Source organism: Caloenas nicobarica, chromosome 3 (genome assembly GCF_036013445.1).
Source record: "Caloenas nicobarica isolate bCalNic1 chromosome 3, bCalNic1.hap1, whole genome shotgun sequence".
NCBI classification, from domain to species: Eukaryota; Metazoa; Chordata; class Aves; order Columbiformes; family Columbidae; genus Caloenas; species Caloenas nicobarica.
The window spans coordinates 91444772-91465057 of NC_088247.1; the positions used below are offsets into that span (position 1 = coordinate 91444772).

The 20286-nt window shown below is 38.2% G+C and overlaps 1 protein-coding gene across 2 annotated transcripts in view; it reads right to left on the minus strand.

The window, feature by feature from the left end:
- RBKS (ribokinase) overlaps positions 1-20286 on the minus strand; it is a 68645-nt gene that overhangs the window by 23062 nt on the left and 25297 nt on the right. For both annotated transcript variants that reach the window (XM_065630387.1, XM_065630386.1), the window contains 3 exons: positions 18593-18655; positions 11858-12022; positions 6748-6839 (listed from right to left, as the gene is read on the minus strand). In XM_065630387.1, coding sequence (XP_065486459.1) covers positions 6748-6839; positions 11858-12022; positions 18593-18655 — 320 coding nt within the window. The remainder of the gene's footprint in view (positions 1-6747; positions 6840-11857; positions 12023-18592; positions 18656-20286) is intronic.

Consider the following 20286-nt stretch of genomic DNA (forward strand, 5'->3'; position numbering starts at 1 on the left):
ACCGATATGAAGGTTTTTGGCCATAAACCTCACTAATCTCAGTTAATTCTCCATGTCTCTTTAGGCTGTGGAGTCTCGTCACAGTAAGCTGACACAAACCAGCACTGCTACAGAAAAAAAATGGTCCTGTTTTTTCCCTTCCACTCCTGCCCACACGGCCCGCTCCCTCGTGCCAGCACAGCCATTTGTGTGGCCAGGAAACTAACGGGATTGCAAGGCAGATCTGTGTTCAAATTAACACCACCCTCAATCCCACGCCATCTCCAAAAGCCTACCCAAACCAATTCACTGCTTTCAACAGCAGTACTAGTTTACACTGGCTAAAAATGGGAATGAAACTGTGATATGGACCTTGGCCAAGCGTTCCTAGATGGGGTGCATTTGGGGCAACCTGTGGCTTACATGGCCACTTTCAGGGAGATGTTCTGGATCCTCTGCTCAGCATTTGCGAGACCAAATCTGCAGCGTGGTATCTAGTTTTGGAATCTCTGCCACAAGTTAACACACGGACACCCTCCAGCATACTGCAGTGGAAGGCCATCATGATGGTCAGGGGCCAGAGACCAGGACATACCAGAAGAGGCTGGGAGAAGTGAGTTTGTTCAGCCTTGAGAACACAAAGCTAAGGGAGATCTAATTGCTGTCTACAGCAATTTAATGGATGGGTATAGAGAAGATGGAGCCAGACTCTTCTTGAAGGTACACAGGGATAGGGCACAAGCTGGAACACGGGAAATTCCAATATTAGGACAAGCTTTTTCACCACAAGGGTGATGAAGCAGTGGAACAGGTGCCCAGAGGTCATGCAATCTTCCTCCTTGGAGAATCAAAACTTGACTGGACAAAGCCCTGAGCAATCTGACCTAAACTGGCCATGTTTCGCCAGGGTGTTGGACTGGAGACCTCCAGAGTTCTGTTCCTAACTTCTATGAACCTCAGCAAATATAAACTGGTGAAATAACCAGGAGTGTTAATTCTTTCCTAGAATCATAGAATCATTCCGGTTGGAAGAGATGCTCAGGATCATCGAACCCAACCATAACCTAAGTCTAGCACTAAACCATGTCCTTAAGAACCTCGTCTACACACCTTTTAAACCCCTGCATGGATGGTGACTCCACCACGTCCCTGGGCAGCCTGTTCAAGCGCTTCACAACCCTTTCTGTGAATAAATTTTTCCTAATATCCAATCTGAACCTTCCCTGGCACAACTTGAGGCCATTTCCTCTTGTCCTATCACTTGCTCCTTGGTACCTTGGGGAGCAGTCCACCATTTGGACTGCTTTTTGTGCACCTACCACAATGACAATGTTGCAAATGTTCCCAGGTACTGCTGGAACAGAAATAAGAAACAATAATAGGGAAACTGTGCCAGTTTTAAGGCTAACCCATCTAAAACTACATATGATCATTTAAAATATTTTTAACTTTAAATATTTAAATACAGTAAGCCAGTTGGCTACAAACTTGGCTTGTACCTTAGGAGTTTTCTTTGAAAATGACAGAAGAACTCAATCTCATTAATTCTAACACGTGTGAACAGTCCCAAAGAAATAGTGAGGCGGATTTGGTGTATAAGCAATTGCAAGATCAGGCCACAAGCCAAGCTAATTCCAGTTGTTTCAAATTATAAAATTTTTACATACGTATAGGCAGAAATACTTATCGTGCTAGAATAATTAAAAACTGATTGAAATGAATTGGCTTGAAGCTATTGCCTCCTCTCCCAAAAGTAACATCTTTCATTTTAGACTAAATATGGGAAAATTCATAGTTTCCAGCAACTGATAAAATGAGGTTTAGAACAAAGTTGGAATTAAAATATACTGTGAACTTCTGGCAACTTCTATGTAACAAAGTAATAGTAGCTTTCCGTTGCTTAGAACAGAAAAAGCGAATTCAAGAGATGTTCTGAAATATTTTAATTCTAAAGGACCTATTTTTCTACTACTAGATGTATCAATTATTTTTTCTTAAGAAAGACTATCGCTAGTATTAATCTCTCTATATTAATAAGCAGTATCTTAATTCAAGATCTCTAATCCAAGAGTCCAGATATAGTTTTTATAAACTTGATATTCTCTGCATCTTGTAAAAGTCAATACTGCCTCTCGATTTTGGACACACTAAAAAGAACTTCCATTATTAATATTTCTTCCAAAAATGATCTAGCCTCTAGTAATAGACAATAACACTTAAAAGGAAAGAGTAAGATAGTATCTAATTTTCTGTATTATTTTTATACATCTTGCAGCTTTTTTAAACAAAATCAGCTATTAACTTATATTTAGTTGTACTGCTTTCTACCACTGAAGCCCCAAAGTATTCTGTTAGCATTTAATTAAATCTTTGCTAGGCCTTTCTTATTTAGATCAGAAGTCTGATACCCACTTTACATCAGGGAGAAAGCAGTTCCCAGTTTTGCATTAAAAATAGCCTGACAAACTAAATCATTTGCTGTAACCATTTAGGAGTTTTCCTTCTCTTCAAGGCCTCCTTATTATTCTTTGGACAGAGAAGCAGCTGGTCTTCAAAACATTTAGGACCAAAATAAAATCGCTGATGTGCAATATATTTTGGTTCCTAACCTGTAGGGCTGTGTAATTGCGTGCACACACTAAAGGAGAAAAACAAGACATGAAGTGTATTGACGTTGTGGTTGTGCCCAGAGCCATGCCGCAGCAAGAAATCACACAAATACGTGGGAAAAAAATGGCAAGTATTCCAAAGAGCTCATCTTGTATAGGGTTGTCTTTCTTTCAATGTTTATGTAATAGATGACTGAAAAGAACAACCATTGGTTTTCACTAAGATGACATTGGATACATTTATTTTTCATTAGAAGAATTAAGGGAATGGAGAACTAGCACATTCCTGCACAAACCTCAGGGATTAGGCTGTGCTACATCTGGGAATTAACAAACCAGTCTCAACAAGTTTGATCTTTCTGGGAAAAGATAAAACTGAACTACATGCTAAGCAAAGAAAGAACTGATAACCTTGCAAGATTTGTTCTGAGTTTTTTTGTTCATGAACCACATAAAAAGAAAGTAATGTCAGACATAAAAAAAATTTATTATTGTAACAAGCAAGAGTGAAAAGAACAGCTTGTGAAGAGCCTTCTAGACAAACTAATGGTAGATAATTCACTGATAGTATAATTTTGTTTGCTTCTCTCTAGCACATAAATCCATAAGAACAAGCTGTGCTGTTATACCAGATACTGCATGTGATCTCATTAAATCCTAAGGCATTTAATGAAGGATGGAGTATAAATTGTAATGTTGTATTTGATACTTGGATGTTTGGGACCCAACATACCATGGCTGTCTGAAGCCTTAGCTGACATTTTTAAACTTTTATTCTGTGACAAAGGCATCACAGATCAAAACTCCTGACCTTCATGGCAGTAAGTAACAGAAACTTCTGACTCAGTAATAATTCAGCTAATCACAAGGACTACCCCTTTTTTCTCATTTTTAATGACACACACACTCCACATAGTGTATGTATGAGATATCTTAAGCTAAATGGCTAGCTTTGTGTTCTACAGCTAACATAATCTGCTGTTACAAACATATCATTCACATAATATCCACAAACCACAGGATTTTATCATTTAAAGGTATTTCTTGGTGAACAAGAAAGATAAGGAAATTTTGTTCAAATGGTGTGATAAATACTTGTAAATTTAAACAACTAAGAAAGCCAAACCAAGCAATAAAAAAAATCAGTGTAAATTTAATCTTGTCTTAGCGTACATGTCTGTGTTAAAAAGAATGTTTTAGAAGCAGTTGAACTGCATAGCTCTATAGAGTTCATCTTTAAACCCCAGATGATTTATTAACTATTTAAAAGACTTAGTACAGATAAAGCAGAAATACACTAATTTTTTTCTGGTAGTACCTAAACATCCCAAATAAAAAATAAAAGAACCCAAAAGGGATAAAGCTGGAACATAAATAGGATTTGGGGCAGAAGGGGCAATGGAACTGGAACAGAACATCTCGGGAAGGCAGCTTTAAGCAGCACATTCAATAAATTTGTCCATAGAGAATAATAATTTTTAAAATCCATAAAATATTGAGCCACAGTGGCTAAGAGCAAAGGTCCATCTTATCCAATTGATCTTTTCTGACTGTGACTGCTAGTTGATACTGAGGGAAATTTTTAAAAAAATTATAGAAAGATATTTTCCCAGCATATATTCTGGATCATCAAAGTCTTTAAGTAGTTCCCAATTTAAGATGATGAAGGAAATGCAGATGTAGTTGGTTGAATGGACAAAGTTAAAAAATTATAATTATCTTTGAGATTTGCAGAATTAACATGGCTTTTAAGTGCCATACAGAGATGACTGGTAACCTTTATTTGGGTATGTAAACATGTGTCTCTACATCAAACTTCTCAAGTGCCTACATTACAGGGATCTGAAATTAAAGAAAGTCATGAAAGAAAACAGAAAACAGATGGCATATGAATATATTACAATTACTAAAAAAAACAACTTTCAAACTTGTGAGATAAGAAAAACAAATGCTTCATTTTTCCTCTTTTCTCAGCAAAAAGAAAGGAACAATGGCAATAGTTCAGCCCTGAAAATCAATTCAATAACAAACCAGACACGCAGAGAGGATGAAATCAAACATAATTGATTATTACAGTTGTGCTAATGTAATTGATTTCATTGTAAAGTATGAATAGGTTGTTGCTAAAAGCCAAAGTATTTATGTGCCATCTTGTTCTCAGAATATGCTGTCCAGTCCCATGCTCGGAACTGTGCTCTTGTGATATGGCTGTCAGGAACTTCCATAGGTCTGCCTTTTCCATAAACTCAGAAGAGATGAGCCTCCTCAGCAGTAGAGAGCATATTTCTGCATCTGACTCTGCATATAGTGATCCCAGCTATCTTCCAATGGTAATTACTTTTTAAAAGAAAATAGCACAAAAGAATGCAGACTGTACCCCCAGCTCTGCAGGAAAGGTAGATGAGCGAGTAGGGATCTATTGCAATTACACACCTGTATTTCTTGTTCTCCAAATAGAAGTAATTTTCTTTTCGCCATGTGGTGGTAATAATAATACGCTCTGGCTCCAGCAAGCCAAACTTCTCAAAGAATATCTCTTTCAAGACTGTCCTCTAGCAATAAAGTATAACAAAGGGTAAACTCTAATGTGTGTTGCAAAGAGCAATGAGAGAAAAGTCTGGAATAGACAAGGAATGGAAAACAAAGTTTTGTTTCTAACATGTGGAGGATAAGTTTTCACAGGGGAAAAAAAAAATCAAACACAAACTAGTGACATTATGAAAATATCAAAAAACGAATGACATTTACTAAATTGTTGGGAGAGTATGGTTGTTCTTAGCCCAAAATGTGCATCTCTGCGCTGCTTAGCCAATCCAGGGGCACAGTCCAGGCCTAAGTGCTTTCTGAAAACATGAAGAAACACTACGTGAGTGTCCTTAGGGTCCTCAGAACAAGACTAAATACTCTGCCTTAGCATTCTCTTAATGACACGTAACTGAGTTCCGATGGCTGCAGGACAAATGACATCCCAAATGATAGAACTTTCAGTTACACTGGAAACTCTGCCTTCCAGAGACTTGAGGAGTCCTGGCATCTCCCACCTTGCTATTTGGCCAGTTCCTGAATGCTCTACCTGAATGGACTCTCTGAACTTGGCAGACATGTCCTGAAACACCCCAGAATAAAATGCAGACGTCCATTTGGATTACTTAGACTGATGCTTAAGTGCTAGAAGATTTGTGAACTGAGAAGTTCTGATATGGTTTGTAACGGGATTTAACAGAAATTTCAAAAGAGGGCAGTTGAGTCTTCAAGAACATACTCTGACAAACATTGTAATAAAAAACTCCTATAAGCAAGCAGGGCCATGCCTTTCTCTTAGCTTTTCCCCCTCTCGACCTAAGGGTATCATGTTCATTGCAGAACTCATGTTTGTTGGCGATAACTTTAACTATGATCAGGGCATGGTTTCTATCTACCAGGCTGCTTCTCCCACATTCCTGTTTATACAACAAGAGAGTGAGGGGCAGAAACACAGCATGCATTAATGCTAATAAATAGGAAATTTAAATGAAGGCCTTATGAGATGAGTTTAATTTGTCTCTTGTGACAAAAATAATTTCCTTTGGGAGAAACAACACACTTGAATTAGAAAAAAAGAGGGAAAGGAGAAAAAAGAAAAACAACAACAAAAAAAGGAAAACATACAGTTGAAGGGCCGGAGAAACAGATTCACTGAAAACAGATCTGACAGGAAGAAGCACATGAAGCTGCTATTAACCGTCAAGTGCAGCATGTGTGCATCACCTCCTGGCAAACGAGTTTAAAACTGTCAGAGCACTACGACTAGCGCATTCCTGCTAAGCCTGTCAGAGGACAGCAGAACAAGGACGAGGATCTATTTTAATATTTACCACTCACTGATAACATTTTTAAAGTGTCCTTTTATGGATTTGTTTCACTCATCTACTTGTAAAAAAGGCTGGACACAACTTTCCCCCTACAAACAGTTAATTTAATTTTGAGTGCAATCTACAGGTGTTCTAGAATACTCCTCTTTGCTCATTAGGTCAGGGATCAAACTTGTCACCTCCAAAAGTCCTACACCAGAGGAGCATGCCTCAGTTTTCCTGGTCCCTATGCTGCATTTCTGAGAACAGAATCTCTCTGAAATTTTATTGCTTAAGACTCCTTATTTAACATGACATATGACCATTACCTCAGTTTCATTGCAGCAGAAGATGTCAGAATAGGTATAAAACTGTGGATCTAGGTCAGCAATGGCTGGAGCTGGATTAAATAAAGTCTTTACTGAAAAAAAAAAAAAAAGAAAAGAAAAAGTCTAAATCTCTAGTGTTTCAGATTCACAAACCATTACCATTATGGTTAATTCACAGCCCTCACCAATGTTTGTTATTAACACATAAATGGCTCTCAGTTTCTGTCTCCTCATTTTACAGAACTGCTAAAAGTTTTGTCTATTATATTAAAGTTTCCTTCTAGTTCATGTGCAGGCACCTGTCATGATGGGAACATGACAGAAGAGTAACAGAAAAAACAACCAAGAAATTATTAAATTTAAACAAAAGGCAAAAAAGCCTTAGACAGTAATGCAATTTGTTTAACTGATGATGCTTCTTCCAGGATTTTAATAAGTTTTACAAGAACTGATTTAGTTCTAGAATTTTTTCAGTTCTTTTATCTGCGTTTTGTAGATGAAGAAACAGGGATATGGAGTAATGAAGGACATGTCCAGACAAGGAGTTAAACGCGCTTCTGAATGTGTTACCTAACTTGTTTAAACTGCCACATTATACAACTGTAGCGTAGACGAGGCACCGTATACTTTTAATATGCTATCTGGCAGAGCTAGACCTAAACTTAACACGTGGTAGAATATGTTAGTTAACCGAACTTTAAACTGTAGCCTAAGGCCACGTGTAACAGCAGAAAAGGTTTGTCATGAGGACAGTGTGAGTGACTTACTCACTGCTAACACAGGAAGTCTGCAGACTCGGTTTTTCACTTTGCCAATTTTATGATTAATACTTCAGTGTCTTAACCACAAGGCCATCATTTTTTTACATAAAGCACACACTCTTACTTTAGAAATATTCTTTATAGTAAGTGATCAAATCTTCCAACTTGGATGCCTAAATTTTCAGTCCTAAAAGCATATTTAGACCCAAAGCTATACCACATAATATTCAGATACCCTGAACACAATCCCAGTTAATGCCTTAGAAGAGAACGATGCACAGAGAGTTCTGAAATCTGAGTACCGAGAAGTTTAGAAGATGACCTTTTTGATTAACACTCAGAAAGTTTGAGCCTTTGCAGAACTTTATGATGCCTCTCTACCTGCCTCATTAAAAAGAGTATTAAAGTGACAATGGCATTTACTCAGAGGTCATGAAATGCAAGGATTAGGATTTCCAATGAAACCTTACTTTGGCTCCTTTATATTATTACAATACGGTATGTATTATAATAAACTCTTTAATTATATGATCGCATACCACTGAAAAAACAGCATGTGATCACATAATTAAAGACTGCAACATAATACATATGCAGAAAGGAGACAAATTAAGGTTTCACGGGCAAACTTAACTCTTGCATTTCCTATTTTCTGAATTGCAACCCTAAAAAACTTTTTTTTAAGCACATCTTTAAGGTACACTTTCCTAGGTAAAACAAACAAACAGTGCATATTAGGAAAAAAACCCTCTGTCATGTGGTATCATACTGACATAGACATGGGTCAGGAGCAGCACTGGAAGTGTTCCAACTTGGGTTTTAAGTAATACAGACTCATCGTGAACAGGGTGTGATACGTTGCTATTAGTTTGCTGCCATGCTTAATATCTTTTGAGCAGTGGGGAGATACAAGGACCCTAAGACGCTCTTTCAGGCTGTGAAGAAGAGCATGGCTTGTGAACAGGGTAACCTGTTTGGTCCCCCTGAAGAACACCAAATTATTTTCTGTCCTAACTCTTTCTCTCTCTTTGCCAAGATCCATTCTCCTCACCTGCTGGCCATTCTTTATGCCTGCTATAGGCACTATACAATAGTAACCTTTTTCACTCAACTTTCATCACATACTATCTCTTTGCACCCCGTCTCCAATGCTTTCTTTGTCCCATTTCCAGTACCCACTGCCTATTCCCTAACTCTACCTCCATATTCCAATCTCTATCCAATAAATCCTATTCTCTGTTCCAATTTTGTTCCCCTTTCAGTTTCCCTCTTCCTTCTTCCTCTACCACCCCCAAAATCCAGCAAATCCCTCCTACGCTTTTGTTGTCTGAAATCTACTCTTCCCTCCCCACCATTCCTGTCCAGCTTTGTCTCTTCTGTATTCAAATCAAGCAAGCTCCTGCCCAGGACCTCCTAGGACTACAAGAGATCTTTAGCAGTTTAAAAGAAGTTGCCTAAAACCAGATTGAAGAATTACACTGAAAGTCATGCTGCTCAAATCGACAACTCTCTGTGTGGACAGACTCTCAGGGGAAGCTAGCTGTGAAGCTCTAACCATTTCTCAACTCTATGGGAAAGGTAGTTATTTTGCAAAGGCAAGTAACACCATATAAAATCAGGCAGATTTCCATACTGTTGTAAAGGCTTAGCTTTAAAAGAAAGTGCTCTTGCTATCGAGTCTTGTTAAGGTAGACAGTATTCATAGTTTAAAATGGGGCAGGGTGGGAGGCATTTTTCTGTTGCCTCGTTTCTGCAGCCACTATGCTTGGGTAAATTTTTTACAAATATTATAATTTAACCACAGACAAACAGCTGTTATGAAAAATTGGAGCCCAAGATTGGAAAGTTGAAACACTCCAAAACCAGACCCTTTACTTGCAAGCGACAGGCAACCTTGATAACTGAGGCTGCTTCCGGCCCTGCTTATGATACATATTCATTCTTCACGGCAATATTAATAGGCTGGACATTATTAGCTGTCTTTTATAGAATCTGTAATTACAGAAGCTCGAAAACTGCTTTAAGGACTTTTATATACAATAGCATTTTGCCCATCAATGAAGTGCTCCCCCTCTTGGAAGCAGCAGCAGCTTCACAACATGTGGCCATTAAAAATCTAGAATTTTCCATTCAGACTTCCACTACAATTTATACCCACTTCATTCAGTTATTCACAACCCTCTCTCCCTCCCTCTTCTCTTTCTTCTCCCCAAGATTGTCACAAGATCTTTAATAATCAGTGCCACAATGAGAGGATGTCAGAACAAGATATCCCTCTCTAGCGTACAGATCCAGGTGATGTTCACTGAATAGAAGCAAAGCGTTTTTGCCTGTGTGTCCACATTCTTTCTCCATCTTATTGATTATTTCTTTCAGTAAGAATGAAAAAAAAAACCAAACAAAAAACAAGCAAAACCCCCTTGAAACAGAGGTTTGAGGCATCTGGGTATGCATCTGTTTTAAACTAAAATAGTCTAGTGCACATCCTAACATGCAGTACTGCATTATACATGAGGGTATTGCAAGCTAAAAGAAGGGAAATTGCATTAACAATTTACAGTTGGCTAAGGATAGATTTTTACAGTCCTACAAATGCAGCTGTTTACTTAGATTTGACTGTACATGACATTTGAACATGTGTAGCCTATTGTCTTGAAGCAGAAGCAACCAAAGCTTTCCTGATGTGAGAGATGGACAATAACAGACTGACAGTGCAGAACTGTAGCTGGCCCACACACACATATACATATATATCTATATCTATATATATCTGTCTAAAGTTGCTAAATGCTTCCGTGTCTGCTCCATATACCAGGTTTGGATTTTTTTAATTGCCCTAAAAAAACCCTTATCTTCTGTCATAGGCTGGCATCTTGCTGTATGAGGGTGACAAAAGTGTGAAGCAACTTTACCAAAACTATGCATAGAGTTAGAAGTAGACAAAATAAGTAATGGGTATTGACTCATGACTCAACTGTATTCCATTAACCACTACATTAAGAATGCTTTTATCCATTTTCATAAAACACAATGAAAAAATAGAGTAAGCTCTGTTCCCCACTTGCTCCCTAAGTATTTCAAGCATCCAGGTGCTTCTCAGTTTTCTAAGGTTTGAAATTTTTATTTAATTTGCATGAACTCAGTTTCGACATTTCAAACAGAAGTCAATATAATTTTTCCTCATGCACAGTTCTGTTTATAGAGTTTATGACTATTACCACCACAGTTTCAGAGCCACCCTCTCCCAGCCTCCTGTCTAACATAACTGCTTAAATCAGCACAAAATACATCAACATGATGCATAAAATTCTGTTAAACCTGACATCTTCACTAGTGCCTGAACACTAGTGATCACAACAGATGCGCAACAGATCTCTGTGCAGAAGAAGAACTGAGGATTCAAGAATCCCAACGTGCTTTGATCTACTGGAGCAAGCCTGGGCCCAGCTGCAAGGAACCAGTTAGTTCTGATCCTAATTCCATCCCTGACCTGCTGCATGATTGACCATACTATGAGCTGTCCCCCCAGGTCTTGTCTTCCGGATAGACAAGAACATATTTTTAATCTCATATAAATGCCTCCATTGCATTGAACTTAGCGTTCAAATACAGTGGTAATTGTGCTTGAGTAACTGTAAGCATTATAGGCACTTAAAACTTAAACAACACCACCATGTCAATAGCAAAACCCCATCCTGTTCAATCGAAATGTCAGCTTTCACCTACGTATATGCTACACTGAAGGATCAATGGCCTACATTTAAGAGTACAGCACAGTAACAATTTATTAATAATTTCACAGACCATGACTCTGTCTATTCAAAGGCAACACACCATGTCACACTCTAAGAATTTTGGTTAAGAATAAAAAGCATTTTTTTTTTTACTTTAAGGATGCTAACTCCTATATAGAAAACCACAGCCATACCTACTGCTATGCTGGGAGAACAGGGTCATTTCATTCACTTTATGGAGTGTGGAACTTTACTGACTTGCACTCATTATGCTTGTTCTGCTCTGGAATAATACCAGAGTCAGGCCCGTGATTACTGACCTAACAACATTATACTGTATTTAGTCACATAGGAGGAAAGGCAGCACCAGACATATACAGGGACATTATAAGGGTATGGGCTGATTTGCCATTGAAGGTAAACGCTGAAATATTTAAAAACTGAATTCAGTTTTCATTAGCATAGCATGAATTTGTTGGCTATTGTTTCATTTCTAAATAAAACTAGTATGACTGAAACCAGAATAGACTGCAGGATCTTTATTTAGAAAGAAAGATAAAGAATCTTTTTCATGCAACACAAATGAGGGAGACAGAATGGCTTATGTTAAATTACCTCCACTGGCATGTGCCATTTTCAGAGCTTCAAGAGAAACAGCAGGGGTTATTTCTAGCTGGCAAACAACCACTTTGGCATTGCAGATGACATCAGAAGCCCTCTTCAGGTCTTCAAAATTTAAAAGCAGGTTGGCTCCTGGGACTATGACAATAACATTCTGTCCTAAAAGAGAAGAGATTGCATTTTTTACATTAACTTTTGCAATAAAGAATGTAAACCAGCTCTTTGCTTTTCTACAATACGTTTCAGATGAAGGTTGCAATTTCCATTCCAAAAAAACCCCACTAAAAATGTATGCATTACTGGCATTTTCAAATATCCAGGGGTTTCATAAGATAATCAAAAAGGTCACTGGACTAATGGATACTACACTGCACAATGAATGCAGTATATATTTATTTGAGAAGAGTCACGTATGGGCTTTCCCCAGTCTTATTTTGGTGTTTTCTCTGAACTCTAAAGAAGCACTGTACTAGTCACAGGGGAGATGGGCGACATACACTAAGGCTGATATTTGCAGTTTCCTAAAATATTCCAGTAGTGCTTGAAAAGCATCAATGTGATTACTGAGTTCATACGCCAAGAATGCCATAAAAATTTTAATTTTCCCATCAGCTGGAAACAGAGAATATTTCACAAAGCTGTGAAAATTATGCATGTTCTGTAGATTTCAGAAAAACTCACTTGCTCCATTTGCCCGTGACTCTTCAAGTTAGGGCCCCTAACCATCATGAAAACCAGAGCCAGCTTGCCACCAAAACTCAGAAAGGTAGTGCCTGTGTCTAAGGAAAGCTTTGTCAGAACTGAGTAAAGAAAGTGGGTGACAGATTCTTTTGCACTTCAAGCTGGCCGGTCGAAGGGTCCAAGCAAAGCTGTAAGCAAAGCACCACAGCATCTCAACACTCATCTAAGATCCTTTTCATTCTTGCAGTTTGTTTTACAGTTAGGTGAGGAGGTTCATTTACGTAGGTTCCAAATATTATTTTTCTTCAGACATGCAAGTTGCCTTCTTTTATTGCAGTTTCTTTCTTTTTTTTTTTTCTTTTTAATCTCTGTTACAACACCTAGAGACCTTCAGGCATGGGTGCCTTCAAATTAAAACTTATTATTAATCACTCAGGTATTAAATTCAATAAGTCAGTTGCTCCTTGATTTACGGGCTCAGCCTGCCCCCGCTGAAGATTCCTTTAAGGACTGCCAATCATTAAAGGCTACCAATTCTGTAATGAACTGAATTACTCTGGAAATAAATATTTATGTTTTTAAATACATTATTTTTGTTGAATGCAACTTCAAAGTCCTTTGAATAAGAAACGTGCAAAGCTTGTCTCCCTAAATATGTTCTGAAAAGAAAGCAGGACAATGGAAAGAATAATATAGTGATCTCAGAGGGAGGGGCCCAAGCTTTCCAAAGCAATTCTGCTGTCAATGGTTTGGTACAGAACAGCTGCATTTGAAAAGCAAAACCTCAGCACTTAAAGCCAACGCCCTGCTTTTCAACAGACAACGATGGGCACCTCGGATAATAAAAATAAAAAAGAAAAAAGAAAAAACTTTCCACAACAAGTAAGTGCTACCAAAGACATCTGAATCCTGTTGAGGAAACATTCAAAGTCAAATTGCACCTATTTTGCCAAGCATATATTTTGAAAGCTTATAGGGCGCAGCAGTGCAAACAGTAAAATGCAGGGAATTAGCGCAACGAAAATACATTTCATTTCTGCCTGGACTCTGTGCTACCTAGACTCTCAGACTCTATCCACATCTTGCTGCATTATCTTGCTGAACTATTTAGCTGTACTGACATGTATATTATTATTAGGCTTTAGAGCTAATGGCCCAAGGCGATAAAGGAGGCTGTTTGCTTAAACCCATATGTGCAAATTCAAGGTAGACCATGCTGCACTGGATCACAGTCAGAAGCTTTTCTTTGTAACTACAAAAGGTCAGAGACTTCAAGTCTGCTTTCAAACCTGCCAGGGAAATGCAGTAACAGTCCGGGCGGGCTTAACCTGAGCTTTCGAGAAAAAGCCACTTTCTGTTCTTAGCTACATATACCACACCAACTGTGAATGTCAGCAGTCACCACTAACTTGCACCAGAGTGCATGAAAGCAGAATCTGGACCCACACACTCAGAATTAATACCAGAATTTTGTATTACCGGCAACCATTTTGTTGAAAGCAATTATTTCTTGCCAGGGAAATCAGATGGGAAATTAACACCAGGGACAACAGAGTTAAAGACAGATGGCAAAGAGGGGTGGGATTCATCTTGTCCAACATTAACTAATTTTTAAAGTTTTCAAAAAAATCTACATTCTAGAAAATTGTACGAAAACTAATTTCTAAAAATTAGTTTTCTAGGTTCCTTCAACAAGGATGAGAGATAAGGAGTTTCAGAGTTTTTAAATCTTACATATCTTAGATATCTGTTTGAGGAGGAGATAAACTGTTGTCTGGAAATGCCTGTGTATCTCTGTTACCTCTAGGTGAAGCCTTAAGTCATACATCTAATTTTGAAACAGCTCAAGTGAGGTAAAATGTTACCCATGCTAAGAATGAGAAAAATACACCTACTGCATTACAAGTAGTTTTAACATATCTTTACTTAGACTAAAAATTCTCAGTTTTGATGGGAGCATCTATATAATTTTAAGTTTTGCAGACATCGGCTAAAATATCAAGGGCCACATTCACAGTTGCTATAAGCTAGAACAGCTAAATGAAGTTGATATAATAGTGCAGGCTTACACCAGACAGGGATTGGGTCTGAACAATACTTAAAACAGTGTGAATGCTGCTTATGTAAATACTGTCCTCAGCTGGGCATCTAAACCTGCTACTGTCACTTCTTAGAAAGATGGGTAACTCAAGCTAAATATTTTGTAAGTGTCATTTATAGATGCCACCAGATGAAAAGTGCCAGTGGAAAAATCAAAGGCAAACCTGTAAACACCACAGTGCAGTAACTCTCACTTTTTAAAATGGGATGATGAGCCTAAAAGCCATCAGTAGTGCTTAGAACTCACCAAAATCTCAAAAACACAATTATAACAACAGCTGCAGAGCTTCTGCATAATAATTCACAGGGAAAAAAAGATGATATTTGTGACCAGAAAAGAATGCTGCAAGAAAAGCATCTGCTGCCAAATCACACAGTTCACGAATATGAGGGCAAGTTTTGGGTGTGTCATGGTATCATAATTTCTATGCAATTACTTGGTAGAATCATTGAATAGTCTTGCACACAAAACATTCAAGTTCACGATGAATGTCAAGATATAGAAATTCTATAAAAATTCAGGCGACGTTTCTTCATAAACCTGAAGGTTCAAAACAAAGATTTTATCTTTGGAAAGTATAATCCAAACAAGCTGGTATATGTATTCTAAGTTTCCTTTGTTTATTCAGCCTTATATAAATATATATTTTGAATGTTTTTATACTAGCAGTGCTTTGGTATTGAAGGTACACTCACTTACAAAGTAACACCTATTCACTGTTCATGAATGATTAATAACATTATCGTAAAGTCAGCACAATGCCTATCTCAAGTGAGGGTTATCTTGCAGTGTTTTGTGTACGTGAACTTTAAGTCCCAACTTGCAATAATCAAGAGCACTTTAATCATGACCTGCCAGCCTCTGTTGTCCCTCCACTGAATTTTTGTTATGAACATGGAAGTTGTCAGACTGGTTCAAACTACTGGTCCAGTCAGGCAGCTTAATGGCATTGTCAACAGTCAGTATCAGCTATGGACACAGCTGCAATAAACTGCACACATAATCATGTAAAAAATTATCCATAAAGAGTTCTTTTTTCCTCCCTAGTTCTTACCATTGCATAGCACACTGTTCGCAGAAGGTGTGCTAAGTGACAGAGTTTGTGGAAAGAAGGAAGGCTGAAAGGGGAAGGAAAAGCTGGGGTTCAAAGTAGTGCAATGCACCTCAAAGAAAATGTGTTAAGAAAAGCAGCAGGATGTACCAGCTTTTCTCCTTAAGTGTGAAAGTACAGATTTGAAGTGTACAGGGTCCTGGTAAACTGGTTTAGTCAAAACCCATCTGAAGAGGCAGTCACATAAAAGAGAACAACTGAAAGGAACACAAGGTCCTGCAGATTTCTGAGACCAGCTCAGAGGGAACCTTTGCAGCATCTCCTGGCTGCACATTCCCAGTGCAGCGCTATAAACTTGTCAAACATCTCTCCATCATTCTGTGCTAAAGCAGGGGCTTCACCTCTCTGTCTTTTATTGAAACTGTACTGTATCGTCCCACAATATAATGTAACTTTGAGAATATCAAATGTGCTTGATAATGTTCAAATTTTCAGTACTTTGTCAATTACAATAATGGATGAGTTATAGCTGTGCAGTTCAGTAACCAGTAAAAGCCTTCCAAGAAATTCAGCAGCACCAGCCAGACAAACAGGTAACATCAGGGAAAGGCTATTTCAGAGCTGCCTCTGCTCTCTACAGCTCTCTTTTCCTCTGCCTTCACCTATCCATCATAGTCTGCTTCCTCTACTTGAGTATCTCTCCTGCTTCTGCCTGTGATTTTACTCAGCTGATTTGTGTTGGTGTTTTTCCCAAGTATCGGTACTTGTAAAGAATTGGTAAAATGAAGTGCAGATTAGCTGTGTGAAAATACAGCAATTAAAACTTGGTGATTTAAAGACACGACATCTATGGTTTTTTATTTGTCCCTCATTGTCTTAACACAAAACACCATCACCACCCCCTACTTCAAATGCTTCCCTTTCAGGTATAATTTGAACTAGCAGAAACTACTTTACGTGAGTGCATTGAACGCTGTGGTGTTTCAGCTATGCCAGCACAACTGCTGTGGTAAAACAAGCGTGTGTAGACAAGCCCTTTCAAAAGTGCTGTAAAACTCGCTTAGGTCAAATCAGCCAGCTTTCTACAGCAAAAAAAAAAATAGTGTCTCTTGCAACAGCGAAACACATAAGTACTGCTATTTTATTGCAATTTACTCAATTCAGGCGCCAGATGGTTTTAGAGAGAAGTAACAACCAGAAACATTACCAATTCTGTGCATCTGTTTGCTTTATAGCATAGTTCTGACCAGGTTTGCTCCTCTACTAGATTTTAAATGAAATCTGAGGCCAGCGGTAACTTAATTTAGGATTTTTTAGTTTCTGAAAAAAATAAACTGCCTGACATGCATTATTAATCTCACTAAGTGAATCACAAGACTTTCAGAAACCCTTCACACTGATACTAACACTGTGAACCTCATGGCACTGAACAATCAGTTTCCCTTTCCTGGTGCTTATAAAGGTTTTAGATCCACAAGATGGGTTTGTTCCTTTCAGAAAAATTAATGGTGTTAGAATTTTAACAGGTCATCCTCTGGTCATTCAAGGTTAAACAATGCTTATTTTAGCTGGCCATGTATATGAATCAGGAAGTAATAAGACTGCTTCTTATTCAACTATTCTGCACAGCAAACCTAGTGCAAAACACGGTTACATGTACAAAACAGTGAGGCCTGGGAGTGCTGCTGGATTGATTTACAATGGCCAGAGTAGTGACTGTATGTGGCACAAGAAAGAAGTTCTTAAGAGTTGCTGTGGTAATTTACCTGCTGACTCAAACGAAGAGAAGGAGGTGGAAATAAGAGACAGGTATCCAGTTTATTCAATGTATTAGAGCTACTTTATTTCTGAATTAGAGCTGTCATGCAAGGTTTTGATTAATCTTACTTAGAGAAAATGAAACTGACATCTCCAACTAATTTTCCTAATTTTCCTGACTGTTCCTGAGAAGACTTGCCTTTAGTCACAGTTCCTTCCCAAGTTTGCTTCTGGAGTGACTGGTCATGTTTCCTTTCCCATTTTGAGCTGTAACCCAATGTACAACCATGAGGTTACACAGGAGCTTGTGAAGTTGATGTGTCAGCTAAGCTGTGGTAACTGTTCATATGAAGGCTCTTAGCTGCACCAAAAGTGAACTAATTCAATCACATGTACGTTGTTATGTTTGCATAAACATTATTGGTTCTGAGCTCTAAATTTTGATCCAGACATATGTACTTCTCCTAAGAGTTCTCAATAGAAAAACTTGCTTGAGAAAAAAGATAAACAGAAAGTTTTCAGAGGATAATTTAGCAATCTTGAAGAATAGGAAAACAAGCCAAATCTCCTCCTTTCCCTGCAATATGAGAGCAAAGGCACAGGCTAAGGAAAATTAACACAGAAAAAAACCCCAAATATGCTATTTCACTGTGTATTCATCACTGCAGATGCAACTTGGGATCAAGAATTGTGGTAACATTATAAGATCAGTGTAAATAGTTCTACTTATACTAAGGACAATTCCTTTTCCTGATTCGGGGCATAATGACTCGGTGTGCTGAGGAGGCAAAACTTTCCTCATAGTACAAGTGCTAGGTAAGTTGTGGTGGAAAAGGAGAGCTTTAACCTTCTGCTACACTGTGGTGTTCTGGCCAAAGCAAAACTAGATACATCAGAGGGCTGATGAACTATGGCTAACACACTGCTAATCTAAGCATCTAATTCTGCTGCTTTTAGGCACCTCACCCTGCAACAATGTCTGTAATAAAAGGAAGTGCAACAAAGTGTGAATAAGATCATGAAAAAAAAAGAAAGATGTAGAAAAAAATAACTCCACAATTAACAGTGACAAGGCAAAGGTTTCTTTTATGGCTGTAGAGGCAGAACAAAGAGGACAATTCAGACTAGAAATACGTACCTTCACTGTTGACAATTATTGAAGCCGTTCCAGTAGCAGCATCTGTAGTCTGACCTACAAATGCTAAGAAAGGGAAAAGTTACAGCATGCACAAGTTCAATAGATTACTTTCAACCAATAGCATGTGATGCAGTTTAATTGAATTAAATCTAAAATGAACCCATAACCTCCAGCAATTTAAAAATGCTAATTACTCTTTCATGTGCAACAATGCCAGAGAAGCCAACGACAACAAAAAGTGTTAATTTGCACCCACAAAACAGAAATGTGAGTCCAACATTCTTTAATTTGGCTACATCTTTTCTTTAGAGAGACCACGTTATTTACACAGCCTTCCCAGGCACTCTACTCCTACATGGAAGTATTTCTTTTATCCAATAAAACAATAGAGTCAAGGCTGGAGAAAACTAAAATATTAAAACAACACAGCATTTAATTCTCTGTAGATTTGCATTTCAGTAGCAATATTAACATGTGCTGTGAAGGCTGTGGTGAGGTTATATATTTCCTCTTTGGATTATTATTCAGATAAATTAACTAGAAGTGAGGCTGGCAGCACTGTCTATTGTGAAGATTGTCCCATATTTACTGCTATAAGAACCTATTTTCATCTGTCGGAAAATTTGTCAAATATTAACCAGTGGTCTGAAATTTTCTGTAACAGATGAGATTTTTTTTTGGTAGAACTGTAGTAGCAAACTGTCAAAAAAGTTGAGGGTTATTTTCCCCAAGGACTATATTTGAGAAAAATTTACTATTTTATTTGAGACAAACTCTGGAGACCTTTTGTTTAAGAAGCTCTACTGTTCTAACACTTCAGAACACGGACTTGGTGCTGGGCAAAGGTTAGCTTCTTTCTCAAGATGTGCCTTTTGTGGCCAATTAAAAAATCTGCTCAGATTTGAACAAAGCTGAAAACCCCCCACATAAAATCATGCTCATTCGGTTTTGCTAAAGTATTGCAGGTACCTGCCCTTGAGGTACCCTTATCTAGCTCAGCTACAATGGCCAGAACAGAACTTTAATTGCAATTGTAGCTTCTTTTCGCCATGAGCTGGGTCTGCACACTGGAATTGAAAGCAGAGAACTGGTCTTGTTCTCTGTTCTCAACACTCTTCCTGCAGAAAATAAGCAGCATGAGAAGCAAGCTGTCCAGTTCAAATGCGAGAGAGGGAGTAACGCATCAGTGAAGGTCTAAAAGGTGTGAGCAGCACTGGTAGCTGACAGGTTGTGGAAGACAGGAAGACTAGGAAATGAGAAAATTATTAAATAGATTGGAGTTGGAAAGAAAAGGGGTAAGGTGGTATGTTAAGAAATAGAAGAGTGACATAAACAAAGAAGCCATATGACAAGGATCCAGGATATGAAAATTGGCAGCACTGGCATTAAGGCAATGATTTTCTTCCAGTATTCTTAACAACGGGTAGGCTAGACAAGGACCAAGCCGAGATGAAAAGCCAGGGACTGAAATAAGACAGTCCTAAGCAAAAAGGTCTGTGCACAGTGAATCACCCTTGCCTACAAATCTTGGAATGCAAGCTGGGATCCCAGACCAGCCTCACCAGCAGTACATCCTGTCTTTCTCCAGGGATGATCAATGTAAGGGGTGACAATCTAACACCATTCTGAGATATTTTTCACTCAATCAGCAGAAATTGGTACCTTGGACCTAAATGTTCCAACCCATCGATTGA